Source organism: Leptonotus elevatus, chromosome 4 (assembly GCF_054856555.1).
Source record: "Leptonotus elevatus isolate MCC_2025b chromosome 4, RoL_Lele_1.0, whole genome shotgun sequence".
In the NCBI taxonomy this organism is placed as follows: domain Eukaryota; kingdom Metazoa; phylum Chordata; class Actinopteri; order Syngnathiformes; family Syngnathidae; genus Leptonotus; species Leptonotus elevatus.
Window position 1 is genome coordinate 19,644,079 of NC_141242.1, and position 14,339 is coordinate 19,658,417.

Sequence of the window (14,339 nt, forward strand, 5' to 3'; positions counted from 1 at the left end):
ATCATGGTTCATTACATTTCCTGATGGACTGGTTTATATTGGTACTAACATGGTTGATGAAGTTATGGATGATAACCCTTAATGAGCAACGAGTCTCTGCACGGCCTCAGCCTGACCGAGGCCATAAGATTATAGTCTCGCAGGAGATTCATTATATGGTCAAAATTATTTGGACACCTAGATGTTGGTAACTAGAAAAAAATATGACTATCATTAGTACCCCACTTAGGGCTGGGCGATATGGCAAAACAATGTATCACGATGTATTTCATGTTAGTCTCTCAGTAATTATTGCGTTTTTTCTTTTGTCTAATCAAATAAGAAAATGTATCAAATGGTTTAAAGGGGTAAAGGTAAATGGAATAAAACACAATGATCCAAAGAAAAAATACTATTCAAAATATCTGAATTTTCAAAAAATATATGTACATTGTGTGTACATTGTAATGTTTACATCCATGCTCCTCTAACAATGGTGCAAATGTATTATTTGCGGTTGATGTAAAAATGCTATGCTAAAGCAGTAGTGTTGATACAGTTACATTACCCTTCATTCACTGTTTATACAATGTAAGTGTAGCATCTAAAAAGCTCTTTTGGGAAGGGCTTTTGTTTCATTTGGCACACCTACTGTAGCCTGCTAACTTAGCGGGCTTGTTGTTGCAATGACGCTCAGTTTATTGGGCAGGCTAACTCTAGAACTACCACGTCATAGACGGAGAACTCCTTTACTTTTACACATCTGTATATCCAGTGGTGTTTAGTCATGTTAGTTTGCACAATATAGTCTGTTATCTTATTTCAAGTATTTTCCTGAGGCAATTGGTCATTTATTTTAACAAAATTAAACCACAATTTGGTTATACTCAAAATGTCCTCTTGGTGGTTGGATTTGGCCTTTCTTTTTTTCCCTTATCAAACATTCTATCAAAGTTTTTATCAAAGTTTTTTCTATTTATATTGATCTGATTGTGTGTCTACTGCGATGTATATTGGTTCACCCAGCCACACTTCTACTGTCCTGAAAATACTTTCCACAGCATTTTACAGTGTTGGAATTGAGAGCATTCGTTGTGTTTTAGACAAGAGGGCCGAGCTCACAATTTCCATTGACCCGAAGGTGTTTAATATGGTTGAGATCAGAGCCGTGAAGTGCTTTCACACTAAACTTGTGCAACCATTCCTCTCAGGACCTTTTTCTGTGTACTGGGACATAGTCATGCTGGTACATGAACGGGCCCTTCCCAAATTGTTCCCACTAAGTTGTATGCATAACGTTTTTCGCATTCTTAAGGGGCACTATGTGGTGTAGTCCAAATATTTACTGTTACAGCGTATGCATTATTTAATTATGAGGTGTGTCCAAATCATTTGCCATATAGCATATTTGCATTTCTACCCAAAAATGATAATGATGTCATCCATGTTTGATCCATATTCTCTTTTACGTCATCAGATAATGCAATACTTTATCTTTCTGTCTATTCAGAATCCATAGCTAGATCCAGTAAACTTCTCAATTGGTGCCAGAGACAAACGGAAGGATACCGAAATGTTTGCGTCAAAGACCTCACCATGTCATGGAAGAGCGGTCTGGCCTTGTGTGCACTCATTCACAGATACAGGCCAGATCTCATGTAAGTATCTTAATTGTGCACATGCACAACTCACAAACCAAGGATAACAACTTGGCTCAGTATGTTACTTTTTAAAAGACTCCCAACTATGTATTCCAGTTTAGATTGCTTAAAGTTCATAGTTTGGAGTGACTGGCCTGCGGTGTTTATTTTCTGGCTTGGACCTTGCCTTTTTGTTGTTAATTAAGTGACAGATGCCACTTGTAATGGACGCCTTGAGGGTGCGTTCCTCATTAATCGCACTCACACATGCATGCATATGCACACAGAACTATAATGTGGTGTGAGTCAGTATAGAAGTTAACATAAGCTGTCATCACAGACGCTTAAAGGTTGAGAGTTAGAAAATTGACATGCACCGGTACACATTAAATAGGATGTTGGGAGTTCATTCAGTGCTTGATGGAATGTACTAATGTTTTTAACTGGAATGTGTGCAGTAATACCAGTGACTAATGCAAATGCATGTTCAGCGTAGACTAATAAAATTTGGGGTAAACTGATTCCTACCCAAAAAATATGATCATCAGAATCTGTATTTTGCATAATTCAATCCAAATATTAAGTACCATATTTTTCAGACTTTAAGTCGCTCCAGAGTCTATGTATTATTGACAGTAGTAATTTTTTTTTGCAGAGGATTAAAAAAAATATGCCTGTGAGCATTGCTATGTTGACTGTCTATTGAGTCAAGGCACCTGATTTACATTAGAAAAATGTCACGGTCAGCAAAAATGTCACAAAAAGGTCAAATAATAGTGATCTCTTGCTCAGTGTGAAATATGTGCTGTTTAATCGAACCCAAAGATGAAATACTTGCAAATACGGCACAGTGCCACAGCACATCATCACTGCATTGAAGGTATATAATAACCACAACATCAATGCTCGTTTCATTAGCCCTGCTATGGTTTTGCATTATATATTAAATTATTAACATTAAGTTAAATAACTCTAACTTACCTCTAAGCAACTATTTAAAAAAACATTATTTTTTTTAGATTGAAACCTTAACTGGAAATGACACTAATTAGACCAAAGCACATTGTTCATTACCTGCTGTTTGTTTTGAAGTTTGCTGCCACTATTTAGTGCTTGTAACTCAAATGTTTGCTTACAATTAATGACAAACAACTGGGTCAAACATTGCCAAATATCTAAAATAAAATAAAATAAAAAAAATTCACAAGCAGGAACACTCATAATTCGAGGTAACACTGTATGGAATCTTGAGTTCAATGCATATTTTAGGATGTCTATTGATTGGCAAATTACAGTGTGTTTAAGTCTTATTAACTTTTATCATTGTTGATGCTTCCCATTTCACTACCCTCAGGGACTTTGACACTCTGGATGAGCGAGACCAGGAAAAGAACAATCAGTTGGGTTTTGATGTGGCAGAGCGGGAGTTTGGTATCTCACCCTGCATGACTGGCAAGGAGATGTCTTCAGTGGTCGAGCCTGACAAACTTTCAATGGTCATGTACCTCAGCCAGTTCTATGAGATGTTTAAGGACACAGTGCCACCTGGAGGTGAGAGACTGAGATTGAACTCGTGTGTCAGCATTTAGAACGTAATCACCTGTAATCCTAGGCCTGTGCGTGTGTGTCTTTGTCAACAATTTTATCTCATTGTCTTCTGTTTCAGATAAGCAAAATCTGAGTCCAGAAGATAAAGCTGCTCTTATGGCAAGCACCAAATCGCCCATTTCCTTCCTGAGCAAGCTTGGACAGAGCATAGCAATCTCAAGGAAACGTAACCCCAAGGTCAGAGTTGGAACCTTAAATATCTGAATATAAAATAGATGTTGTTGCAGCTGGGGTAATAACAAATGATATTTCATCAACAGGACAAAAAAGAGAAGGATGTTGACAATCTGGGGAAGAGGAGAAAAACCAGCCAGTCTGAAGATGTGAGTTCTTATGACAAATGTGGTACTTTTGTCTTATTCTGAGATGACACATAGTCTTCTTTTTAAATTAGTCCAGTGGACCATTTGAAAAAATAATAAAAATATTTTCATCTTACATTGCTTGTACTCAAATGTTCATGCAAATCTTGTAAAATTTGAAACCAGAAGATTCAGGTGTGAGATTGAATGTGCCTTGTGGTGCCCTTTAGAGTAACTCCAACAGGATGCATATATATATTATTTTATTTATTTTTTATTTTAGGGGTCTAAATAAACTAAAAAGAAATATTGGTACTGTGTACTTCATGACAAAAACAAAATAAATTGGTAATTTATTTCTTAGGAGGAAGCATCCCATTCTGGTAGGGAGGACAAACAGGCCACTGCCCCTGCTCTGCTGTCAGAGAAGAAGATGGACTCTGCTGCTGTAGGGAACAACAATAAAGTCAAGGTTATGGCTACCCAGCTGCTTGCCAAGTTTGAGGAAAACGCTCCCCCCCAAGGTTCAGGACTGAAAAGACAGGTATTTATAATAGAGTCTGTGGATTTTTCATTCCGAAATTATGTTGAATATTTTGCTGAAGAAGTATGCCTGGGCCTTTTAGGTGGTGTAGGCAGTCGTCTTAATGAGATGCGGTCCCGAATGGACATTGGTCAGGCAGACTATTGTTTCTTTTCCATGTAGGCGACCTCACCGTGCTGGGCTCAGAGGGCTGGTCTACACAGCTCTGTCCCTTAGTGGGAACGAGAGGGTTATAGCTACACTAGGCAGCATTGTTGAAGCAGAAAAGAACGACTCAACTCATGCACTTTTAGAATGCATCATGTACAATATGTCAAAACAGTTTGACTGTGCCTATTGTACATGCTATATAGCATGGCTGATGTTGGTGCCTGCAATGTCAGTGTATTGAAATCTCTTGTCAATATGCATAATGATGGTAGTATTGTGAATGTGCCATTCTTTTAGCATGGCCCTCTTATGACTTTTGTTTTCTTAGTTTTGAACACATAATGGATGTTCCATTCATGCATCCATCCGTCACTTTCTTATGTCTGTTTCTCTCTCCTGTGATCATGGATTGTTCCATGACGGCTTGCATGCCTTTTTACGCCTTTGCCGACCGCTATTCTTCATCTTTACACAACCACAAAGGGGGACTCTCTACCCAATCTGGACTGTATTTTGCACCCATCCCCATCCAAACCCCTCGAGCCAATGCGTCTAGCACCTGTACCAGCTTGGAGAAAGGTAAAAAAGTGGACCTTCCTCCTCAGTTTTGACACCCTATGAGACTCATCAACTAACAATACTCCCCTGTCATGTGTCATATCTGCATTAAACTAGATTTGAACTTGTGTGAGCCACTCTGTAGTTGCGTTGCAAATCTCTGGTATTACTCACGGAACTACTAAAACAAGTGACTGAATATTTGGTGCGTGGTGTTAAAAAAAAAAAAAGAAAATGTGAGAGTCTTTCCCCCTTGCCTCTTCTGTCCTGGTTCAGAGACGCACACAGCAGCAAGAGCAGCTGAGCATTCGCTACAAAGAAAAGGTCAAGTGTCAGACGCTGCCCAACAGAGGGGAGCAGGTATGATTAGTGGTCCTGCTCTAGTAGTTCTCCATCCCTCAACCCTTTCAAGTCCCAAAAGTCCAGTTTCACCTTGCCCTAAACACACTGGAGAAAAACACACACCAAGTACTGGTACTGATAAGGAAAATGTAGGGACATTGATGTAACTGTCCCCTATTTTTCCTCAAAATAATCAAATAATATATTTTAGCTTAACACATTCTAATCCGCGCAACTGTAAGTATTAAGTAAATCCAAATGGTTTTTTTGTGTGTGCAGTGAATTGGTTTGCAAAAGGAACCTTGAGTTGAACAGATTCCATGTATCTTATACAGTGAATATATAATCAGAAGCCAGACAGTAACAAATACAGTATCTTCCCAAACTGCTTGGATATTGATTAATTCTCTCAAATACACACAATAGCGTGAAAATAAGCACAGTGGCAATTATTCAAATTTAGGGCAAGAATTGTCTGTCTGCTATGTTGTCTTACAAAAAAAAATAATAATAATATTGTTTTAAGTTCTGCAGGTTTTAGAAGTTTCCCTGCGCCAACGCAGCTAATTCCAATCAACAGGATCGTTATCAGGCTCATGCAGAGCTTGCTGATGAGCTGATCATATATCAGCTATGTTGGAGAAAGGAAACATTCAAAACCTGCAGGACTCCGGCACTCAAGGACCAAGTTTGCCCATCCCTGGAATGAATATTTACAATAAGCATTTTATTTTTTGCTCTGTTTTCATTTGCAACCATTTTCAGCGACATATTTCGGATAAAATAATGATAATTTTTTACAGTATCTTCCACAAAAGAAACAAAATCATGGCAGTTTCACCAGTATCTTCAGTGCATTAGTTATTGAACAAAGTCACATTAATTTGAAAACACATCAGCGCCAAAATTCCGTCTTAGAAATCCCCCTTTCGCACCTTTCTTCATGTTACGTTGATTTAAGATCCAATAACAGACCCCTGTCAACTTTCAATGTCAAGAATTCCAACAAGCTCTCCAATTAAAACGACCACATAGGTCCTTGCCCCAAAATCCGACCCCTCATAGCGTGTTGTACGAAATCTCCCCCAACAGTAACAGGAGGAACACCACATTGGTTCTGAGCATCTACGTCAATGGGGTCAAAAGTTTGGGTCAAAAGATAGAAATGAGTGGGATGGGTGCAGTACCACATGTCCCTAGCAGAGGGACACTGCTTGGATGATGGTTGAGGTTAGTATTTGGGTTTTGGTCAGTTTGCAATTTTCGATTATTAGTAATTTGGGGCATATAAAAATGACCTCAATAGTTGTTTTCTAGGGCAGGGTGGTCTCAAGAATTCAGTAAATATTGACCTAAAAAGTCTCAATAATGGGAAAGAGCAATATGTGTTTTTTTTGTGGAAACTTTAGGGTCACCCAACGCTGCACCTAAAAATACAGTAGTATAGTTTTAAGACTGCATTTTTAAATTCAAAATGTCACACTTCAGGAAGCTACACGGGACGCATTGCTTCCATAAAATGATTAGTGATAAAAGATTATCATTTCAGCATCCACAGATAAGCACACCTTCTTTTTACATTTCGTTGCCTTTGCCTTGTAGTTTTAGCCCTAGATTCAGTTTTCACCTCTGCCATTAATTTAAAGCATACAATACAATTTATTCTTCTGTGTTCTAAACCCTCAGCTAAACTTTCTAGATGTTTATCTCCTCACAGTTTATATTGCTACTGCTGTTGGTTTGTGCGTGCGTGCGTGTGTCCACATGGCTGTCATGGAATTGGTGAAACTAATCAATAGCTTTGAGAAGCCACTCTAAGGCCTTTAATCAATTGAAATAATTAGTTTATAATGAGTTGTTAAATGATGTAGTTCATTGTTGAATGGTATTGATGAGAAGCAAGAAACTAATTTAGTCATCTCGTCATCATCGTCCTCATCATCTTGATGCTGAATCTGCTGTTCCTCGTCCCTCAAGGCCAGAAGTGTTGCCGACCAAGCAGCCAACTCGGGCTTTCGGAGCTGCCCAAAGAAAACCATTCTGCTCCTTTCTTCCTCATCCTCCACTTCTTCGCTCTCTCTCCACACTGAGGTGACACACATTCTGCTGCTTTTGTGCATTTGTAGTCTGCCTGCCACAAATCCTCGGTAGAGCCATCTACTTTACCCCAACTCGCTTTCAACTTGTTGATGCCCGTTGTCAGTTTAGACGTGACCTCTTTGGTGTATACGTTTCCTGTGTAATTCTAGAATAGTGCGCTCGTGCTTGCTTTCCTGTCGTCATATGACATTATGCAGCCTAAATATATACTCATATATAAGTGCAGGGTTTTGGGGTAAATGTTGATAATCAATCACAATCATGCTGTGTACTGAAATAGCACGCACAACTCCTTTAGTTAAACTATTTCTGCTTAATGGAAACAAGTATTCATCCAGCCAAATTATCTTTGCCTTCAAGTATTTGGGTGTCACTTCGGACGAAGAGGAGCTTGAATACTACGAGAAACCTGTGAATTACGGGGTAACATGACTGCTTGGATACACACCTTTTCATAATTTTTTGTTTTGAATCAGACCAAACCTTTTGTGGCAAGATTAAGATGTACTCAATAATGACCAAGTTACATGGTGAATTGTAGGCCATTGGTGTCAGGTTTTAATGGAGTTTCATGCACAGGAGTGGAAGCCTTTGCACCTGAACGATCCAGGACCTATCCATGTACCGGGTATACAGGAGAGGGCTGATCGCCTTATCTCCAAGTTTAAGGGAAAAAAAGACAAGCCACCAAAGGTGAACACTTTGCATGGCCCTGCTGTGACTATTAAACTTAATTTTCAAGTGTAAGATAACTCCAGATACCTAATGCTTACAGACTGCAAAACATTTTTGATGCTGATGTTTACAGTGTAGTATTTGCACATTCTAATCCTCTAATTCCCCCCTTTCAACTTTCTTATCTCTGAAGCCAAAGAAAAAGCCATCCCGTTTCTTTTTAGAGCAGTGGTATTTGTCCCGTGGCATCTCTGAGCACCCAAGCTCGTCACTCTCCTCATCTGAGTCTTGTAGAAAGGTTAGCTTTTTTCGAGCAGCCGCAATATAACAAATGTTGAAACGTAGAAAATGGCTGAAAATGCAAAAGCTAATTTAAAATGTTCTTAAATGGAATCATACATTGGTTATTCCCCTGCAGAATCCAGCAAAGTCTTTGTGTTCTGCTGTCCCAATGCCCTTATATGTACTTAGTATTCAAGAGAGGGCCGAGCAACTTGCTTCTCAATTGGAAGGCAAGTCAACTGGACCCAAGGTGAAACGTGAATTTACATTTATGATTTTTATTTTTAAATATTGATGCACATTGACACTATTTCTGAGGGATAATTACCTTTTTGCGCCAGTATTAATCTTAGGTTGGTTAAACATGCATGTCATTATTGAATAGCTCTTGTGTAAAAAAATTTTGGAAAGGCAATTTTTCTGTACTGTTGAGCAAATAAATGCAACATTTAGTTGCTTAGATAAGACTGCACAGTATTAGAAATAAAAATGGTTCCAGTTGAGTAGAAGAACACACTATGCAAGATAACCATCTGGGAACTAAACATGTCCCAGATTAATCTTGAGATGCACTACTTAAACAAAAATGTTTTCATTTCTTCCCCCAATTGTCATGGAGCCTAAGAAAAAACCTTCAAATTTTTTCATGGAACAATGGCACCTGGCCCGAACCCAAAATGCCACTGATTCTTCTCTTTCTTCTGACAACTTAAGACAGGTAGCTGGTAATGGCTTTGAAGAGGAAATGCAGTGTATATTGACGCTAACACACACTACTCAAGAAATTGTCTGTTATTTGAAAGTTACCCTGGTCTGCTTGTGTTATATATTAACTATTTAGCAACATTGTATTGTTGTTTGCTTCAGTCTTTAATCAATTATCTAATATTGTAAGTACTTTTGCAGATAGTTGTGTGTGTGCATGTGTGTGAGTTTTAACTGAAAATATCAAAAATAATATTGCTTTAAACTCTTAATAGTTTCATTTATTCCTTAAAAGAAGCCTGGCAGCATCCCAAGCTGACAAGTGCCACAGACAAGAACATTCACACATTGTATTGCCAGCACAAAGGCTGAATAAAACTTCAAAAGTGCTTTCTGCTGCACGCAGCTCTGTGCCTGCATTTCGTGTGCATCTTTATCAGGGTTCAAGCAACCTAAAGCCTCTGGATAGTTGCTGTCCCTGAAGTGAGATATCTTATTCGCTTTCTCATTCGAGATTTTATTTCGAAAGAAGGAGTTTTAGGAGCCAGCTGGGTGAGGGGGATCAATGATCATCTTCTTATCCTTAGCAGATTTAAAAAAAAGTTCACACACTATCATTCTAAAAGAAGCTCCATAGACACATTTACTGAGTGAGCTGTCTCCCCTTGATGTCTATGGGGCCTTTCTCTAAGGACATGCAAACATCGATCAACTGAGTAACCTCGCTCCTCTTGCTTGACTTCACACCAGTCTGTTGTGTTAGCACATTTAGTATAATTTTTTTATATTACAGACACTGGAAATTTTTTTTTAATTCTTATACCGAACCTCCTCTTCCTGTTAACTTACTGTTTGACTGGCAGTGAATTAGTCATGGTTGCGATGGATGATGGTGTCTGGTGGTTGCTGTCAAGTATCAAATTAGTAAGGCAATCGTAACATACATTCGCACATACCAGCGGATGGCAGGATTCCACATGAAAACATTGTGAGATTAAAAATCAGTTGGTCATTCCCATTCCTAGTGAATTTGTAGTAGTCTTCAGTAGCAGTGCAGTAATACAGCAACACAGGTAACTTAGTAAACACATTTAAAGCCACTGTGATTTGTTGTCTTTACTCATTATTTCGTAAGTATACATTAAGCAGTTATCCTATTTGGATATTGCTTTACTTTGATTAGTTAGTGTTTGGATATCGTTGTCAGCACACCTAAACCACTAATAATTGTGCTTTAACTGGGAGCATATGTTTTTCAAGTTTAAGTTTCTCGAGTTACACCGTTGCTTGCATGTCCCTGTTTCTGTTGTGCTGAGTGCTCCTTCCTCCTTATCTGTATCCCCTTTTCATGTGGTCTTCATTTTCCTGCATCACTTTCTTATTTTTCTCCCTGTAATACTTTTCATAGCACTATGTAAGGATGTACACAGGGGGAGTTAGCTCATTGGCTGAGCAGATAGCCAATCAGCTTCAATCACAGGAAGAGCCCAAACGATTACCTGAGAAAAGAGATTTGGTAAGCTTGCTGTCCCCGTGATCAATGGCACATGTCTGCATAGATCTGCCTATAGTGTGTAGTAGTGAGTCAGTTGTTGCTGCAATAATAAACACGGATTCAACAAGTATCAGCAGTCTGTGATAGTGCTTTGTTTGTACCTCCTTTTGGATGGTAATGAATAATGAGATTTTACTTTACACTTTGTGTCAGCACATTTCTGAAGTGGCTGGGTGTGTGAGTCCGGGCCTTGATATCATCATATATAACCTCCCTCTGTTGCTTAAACGTTTCCTGTTACTGATTGGTTACAATTTCTTTCCACAGGGCTCCCTCAGAAAAGATTTCCCCGTCAATATCGGAGGCAGCGATGTTTGCTTTTTCTGTCTGAAGCGAGTGTATGTGATGGAGAGACTGAGCGCAGAAGGCAAATTCTTCCATCGCAGCTGCTTCAAGTGCGATTACTGTGGCACCACACTCCGACTGTCCTCCTATGCCTTCGACGTAGAAGATGGTAAGGCTAAACCTGATGAGTCCAATTTATGCTCTGAGCCCACCTTTATGTAAAAGAGGTTATCTATAACCACTTGATGATATAAAAAAACATGAAAAAAAAGATATTTCATTTCTACCCAAGGTATGCTGATTACATATATTAACGATGCGCTTTATGTCCATTAGCGGGAGAGATGAGATTAAATTTATTTTTGAAATGAACCATTTATATTAAGGGGAAAAGTTATCTATTCAAGCTTCTTTTTCACTTAGATCCTGCAAAATTGCAACATCAGATCCCCAACAGAAAGTATTTGCCGTTTGCACAGAAACATTTCGTATGTGGAATATCGCTACAGTTGTGTGCTTTCACACACTGACATCCGACACTGAGGCAATTGAATGCATGATGACATCAGCACCAGCGTCTGGTGTCACACATTAAATACTGGCCAGTTGCCAGACAGCAACAATTGCTCCTTTCCCAGGAAAAGAGACACAAGTGGCGAGTGTCAAACGTTGCACACCTTTCCCAGCTTTATGGCATTTCCTTTAACACAGGCGCATTTCCGTTTTCATTATGAACTAAATCAATATAATTATATTTATATATACATTGTACATACTCGCTGATAAAAATTGATGGACAGTAGGCCTCTTTATCCATGTTTTTTGTGCATCTTTTTACTTAATTTAATAGAATAGAATGAAAATAAATCCCCCCAAAAAGACCATCATAAGAGGCTGGCAGAGCACCTGTATTTGCTTGCATATTCGTTTTGACCCGTCTATATCGTTTTGGTGTGTTTTAATGAGGCACAGCAACAAAATAGCATGTCATGTTACTTGAAACCTCAAGTACCCAGCACAGGGCCTCTCCTTGCCCTTACCCTTTTCTCATTTTCAGTCACTTAAGCCCTTTTTAAAAACAAGCTGGTGGCTACCATCCCTAGAGCAGAAGTGAACATTTTAAGACCTATCTCATTTTGCTAGATGCACAAATAGCAGCACATGTTGCGTTTGATGCCAAATTCTGATTTCTTTCTTGTCTCTCCTCCCCGATCCCAAATGACAACAAAGCCTGTCGGTTATGCATGAATGTAGTGTACATTTTCAAACGTTCATTTGTTCATTTTTATCTGCAGGTAAATTTTACTGCAAGCCACACTACTGTTATCGTCTGTCTGGCTATGGACAAAGAAAGAGACCCGCGCCTTCTCCCTCCTCAGCTCCAACCACATCTAAGGTATTAAATTCCTCTGAATTGTAGGTAAAAAGTGAAGAAAAATGCAAATAGTGTTTTTGCAGTTCAATGGAGACATAAGATCTTTCAATACTATGGCTTGTGGCTTATATCAACCATTAATCTTTTAACCGTCACAGGAGAACCAGGAGTCCCCAACTCCTGCGGCGATGGTGGATGCCCCTGGAAGGGCGATGGCAGTGGCAGGCCCCTCAACTGATATCCGGCCCTCAGGTACCCGACTTTCCTCTCTTGCATTGGCCGCTGTGCCCTGCCATGTGGGCATGGCCATGGGTTGCGGAGTCTCTCTGCGTTCCATCTGCCGCACACTTTCTTGGACGTGCCACCAGGTGGCGCACAACCCCCTCGACTCTCCCTTCCTGTGTAGCTACTGCATCTATCTCCTCTGCTGTTTCACTATCAATGCCCTGCTCAACTTCCTCTAGCATGGCCCTCCTCTCCCCCTTTTAGTTCCCTTCTCTCCTTTCTTTATCTTCCTGACTAACTTCCATGGGACTACATAGGTTAATCTTTCACACGTTCTCCTGTGATTGATTGTATTGACTCTATGCTTGCAGAGTGTTTGTGTAAATAGTGTGATTCATTTGTCTCAGTGAATGATTTATACCTTTAAGATGCATCATTTGTTATGTTAACATCTGCAGTCATTTTTTTATATTTGCGCAAGCAGCAGAAGCACTCTGGCGGCATTATTTTGAAAGTGAATGGTGCATCTTAAACGACTTATTTTTTCTTGGCTTGAAAATCAAAAAGAGTTGAATCATTTTCTTTAGTAATCTTCTCAAGGCAGAAATGTTAAATATATGTAAAAATAATAATAATTATTATTTAATCCTAGCACCTTGGCAGCAAGGCTCACTCTTTTGGCATGCCTTTGTTATAAAGAAGAGCCTTTATCCAGACTTTTCTGTGAATGTATCCACTAGTTGCCTGTGACTGCTCACTTTAAGCTCTCCTGTGTGACGCATTTCTCTTAGAGCCTGCTCGCTAATGTTTCTCTGTGGAACAGTAACGCACTTTTACTATAATCTACCAACCTACTAGACTAGTAGACTTACTTTACTGTGACCAAGTGCCTGTTTCAGTGCTTTTGTGAGCTTTACCTTTACCCCACCTTTCAGAGCATCTTAGAACTACTAGCTGTGCTGCTGTGCTTTATTTATTGCCTACAATTGGACCTTCTCTACTGCCATCTTCTACTGTATCCAACAACCTCTCTTTTTAATTCGTGCAGCACTCTCAGCATTGCATTTATGAACATAGTAGTAGATGTTTAGTGCAGAGTAGAGGATTTGGACCCATTGGGACTAAAGTTAGGCCTGTTGCAGTATGTGGCGAGTGTAAAGGTACAGGTTGACTGTTGGTTTAAATAATATAACAATATGAACTTATCCAACCCGACATTTTTTAATTATCTGTAAAGTAATTCAAGTGTGCAAAATGAATGTAGTAGCCCACTAACTAGTTAGTATCTTATAACACAACAAATGTTCCTTAAGTAAATCACTGAAAAGCTGGCATTTGAGGTTTCACTTTGAGCAGACATAATTTTGCTTCTTTGGAAATGTAGTTATATCATGGTTTAATAATTCTGTCAAGTATGTAGATATTACTGAAAGTGGTCTGGATTTGTTCAGATGACAGGATAAGATCAATTGAAACAAACTAAGAAAATAAGAATGATGAACAACTTCCTAAACACAATCTAGTTACACATTCTCTGTCAGTGCTCATGAAGTTTTATTCCTGCTCAAATCAGTGGATGGATAAATGGCGCATCTTTAAAGTTACATTTTAGTATGATTCACAAGTAAGAAAAATAAATATTTTGGAGTTGCTTCTCAGGATGGGAAAAAGGCAAAGCACCCACCATGTACCAATGATGTGCTGTGCTGTATATGTTTGCTAATATTTGTTTTAGAAATAATATCAAATTCAATAAATTCAGTTATAGATTTAATTATCAGTGTCTTTTTGTCACTTTGTCTTGTGTGCATATACAAGTTTGTGGAGCCATTGTGGCGGTGAATGCTGATAACTTGTCAGAAACTGTGGGTGGATTTGTTTTGTGTGAATTTGCACACACATATTGCACACACGCACACACAAACACGCACACACACACACTGGATTCATTCTTTCCTATGGAGAGCTATTTAGAAATACACATAATTAGGTTGTTTTTGTTACGGCAACATTT

General features: G+C 39.0%; 1 protein-coding gene across 9 annotated transcripts in view; it reads left to right on the plus strand.

Annotated features, from left to right (window-relative positions):
* Positions 1-14,339, plus strand: part of mical3a (microtubule associated monooxygenase, calponin and LIM domain containing 3a) — a 61,573-nt gene that overhangs the window by 20,997 nt on the left and 26,237 nt on the right. For 2 of the 9 annotated variants that reach the window (XM_086074409.1, XM_086074410.1), the window contains 8 exons: positions 1,490-1,637; positions 2,974-3,170; positions 3,286-3,404; positions 3,488-3,550; positions 3,894-4,073; positions 10,708-10,894; positions 12,021-12,121; positions 12,259-12,352. In XM_086074409.1, the coding sequence (XP_085930535.1) occupies positions 1,490-1,637; positions 2,974-3,170; positions 3,286-3,404; positions 3,488-3,550; positions 3,894-4,073; positions 10,708-10,894; positions 12,021-12,121; positions 12,259-12,352 (1,089 nt within the window). Of the gene's footprint in view, positions 1-1,489; positions 1,638-2,973; positions 3,171-3,285; positions 3,405-3,487; positions 3,551-3,893; positions 4,074-4,706; positions 4,803-5,057; positions 5,142-7,100; positions 7,215-7,583; positions 7,647-7,802; positions 7,917-8,091; positions 8,197-8,316; positions 8,431-8,799; positions 8,899-10,293; positions 10,402-10,707; positions 10,895-12,020; positions 12,122-12,258; positions 12,353-14,339 lie in introns of all 9 variants that reach the window. The other 7 variants (XM_086074411.1, XM_086074402.1, XM_086074403.1 and 4 more) reach the window with 7 other exon arrangements.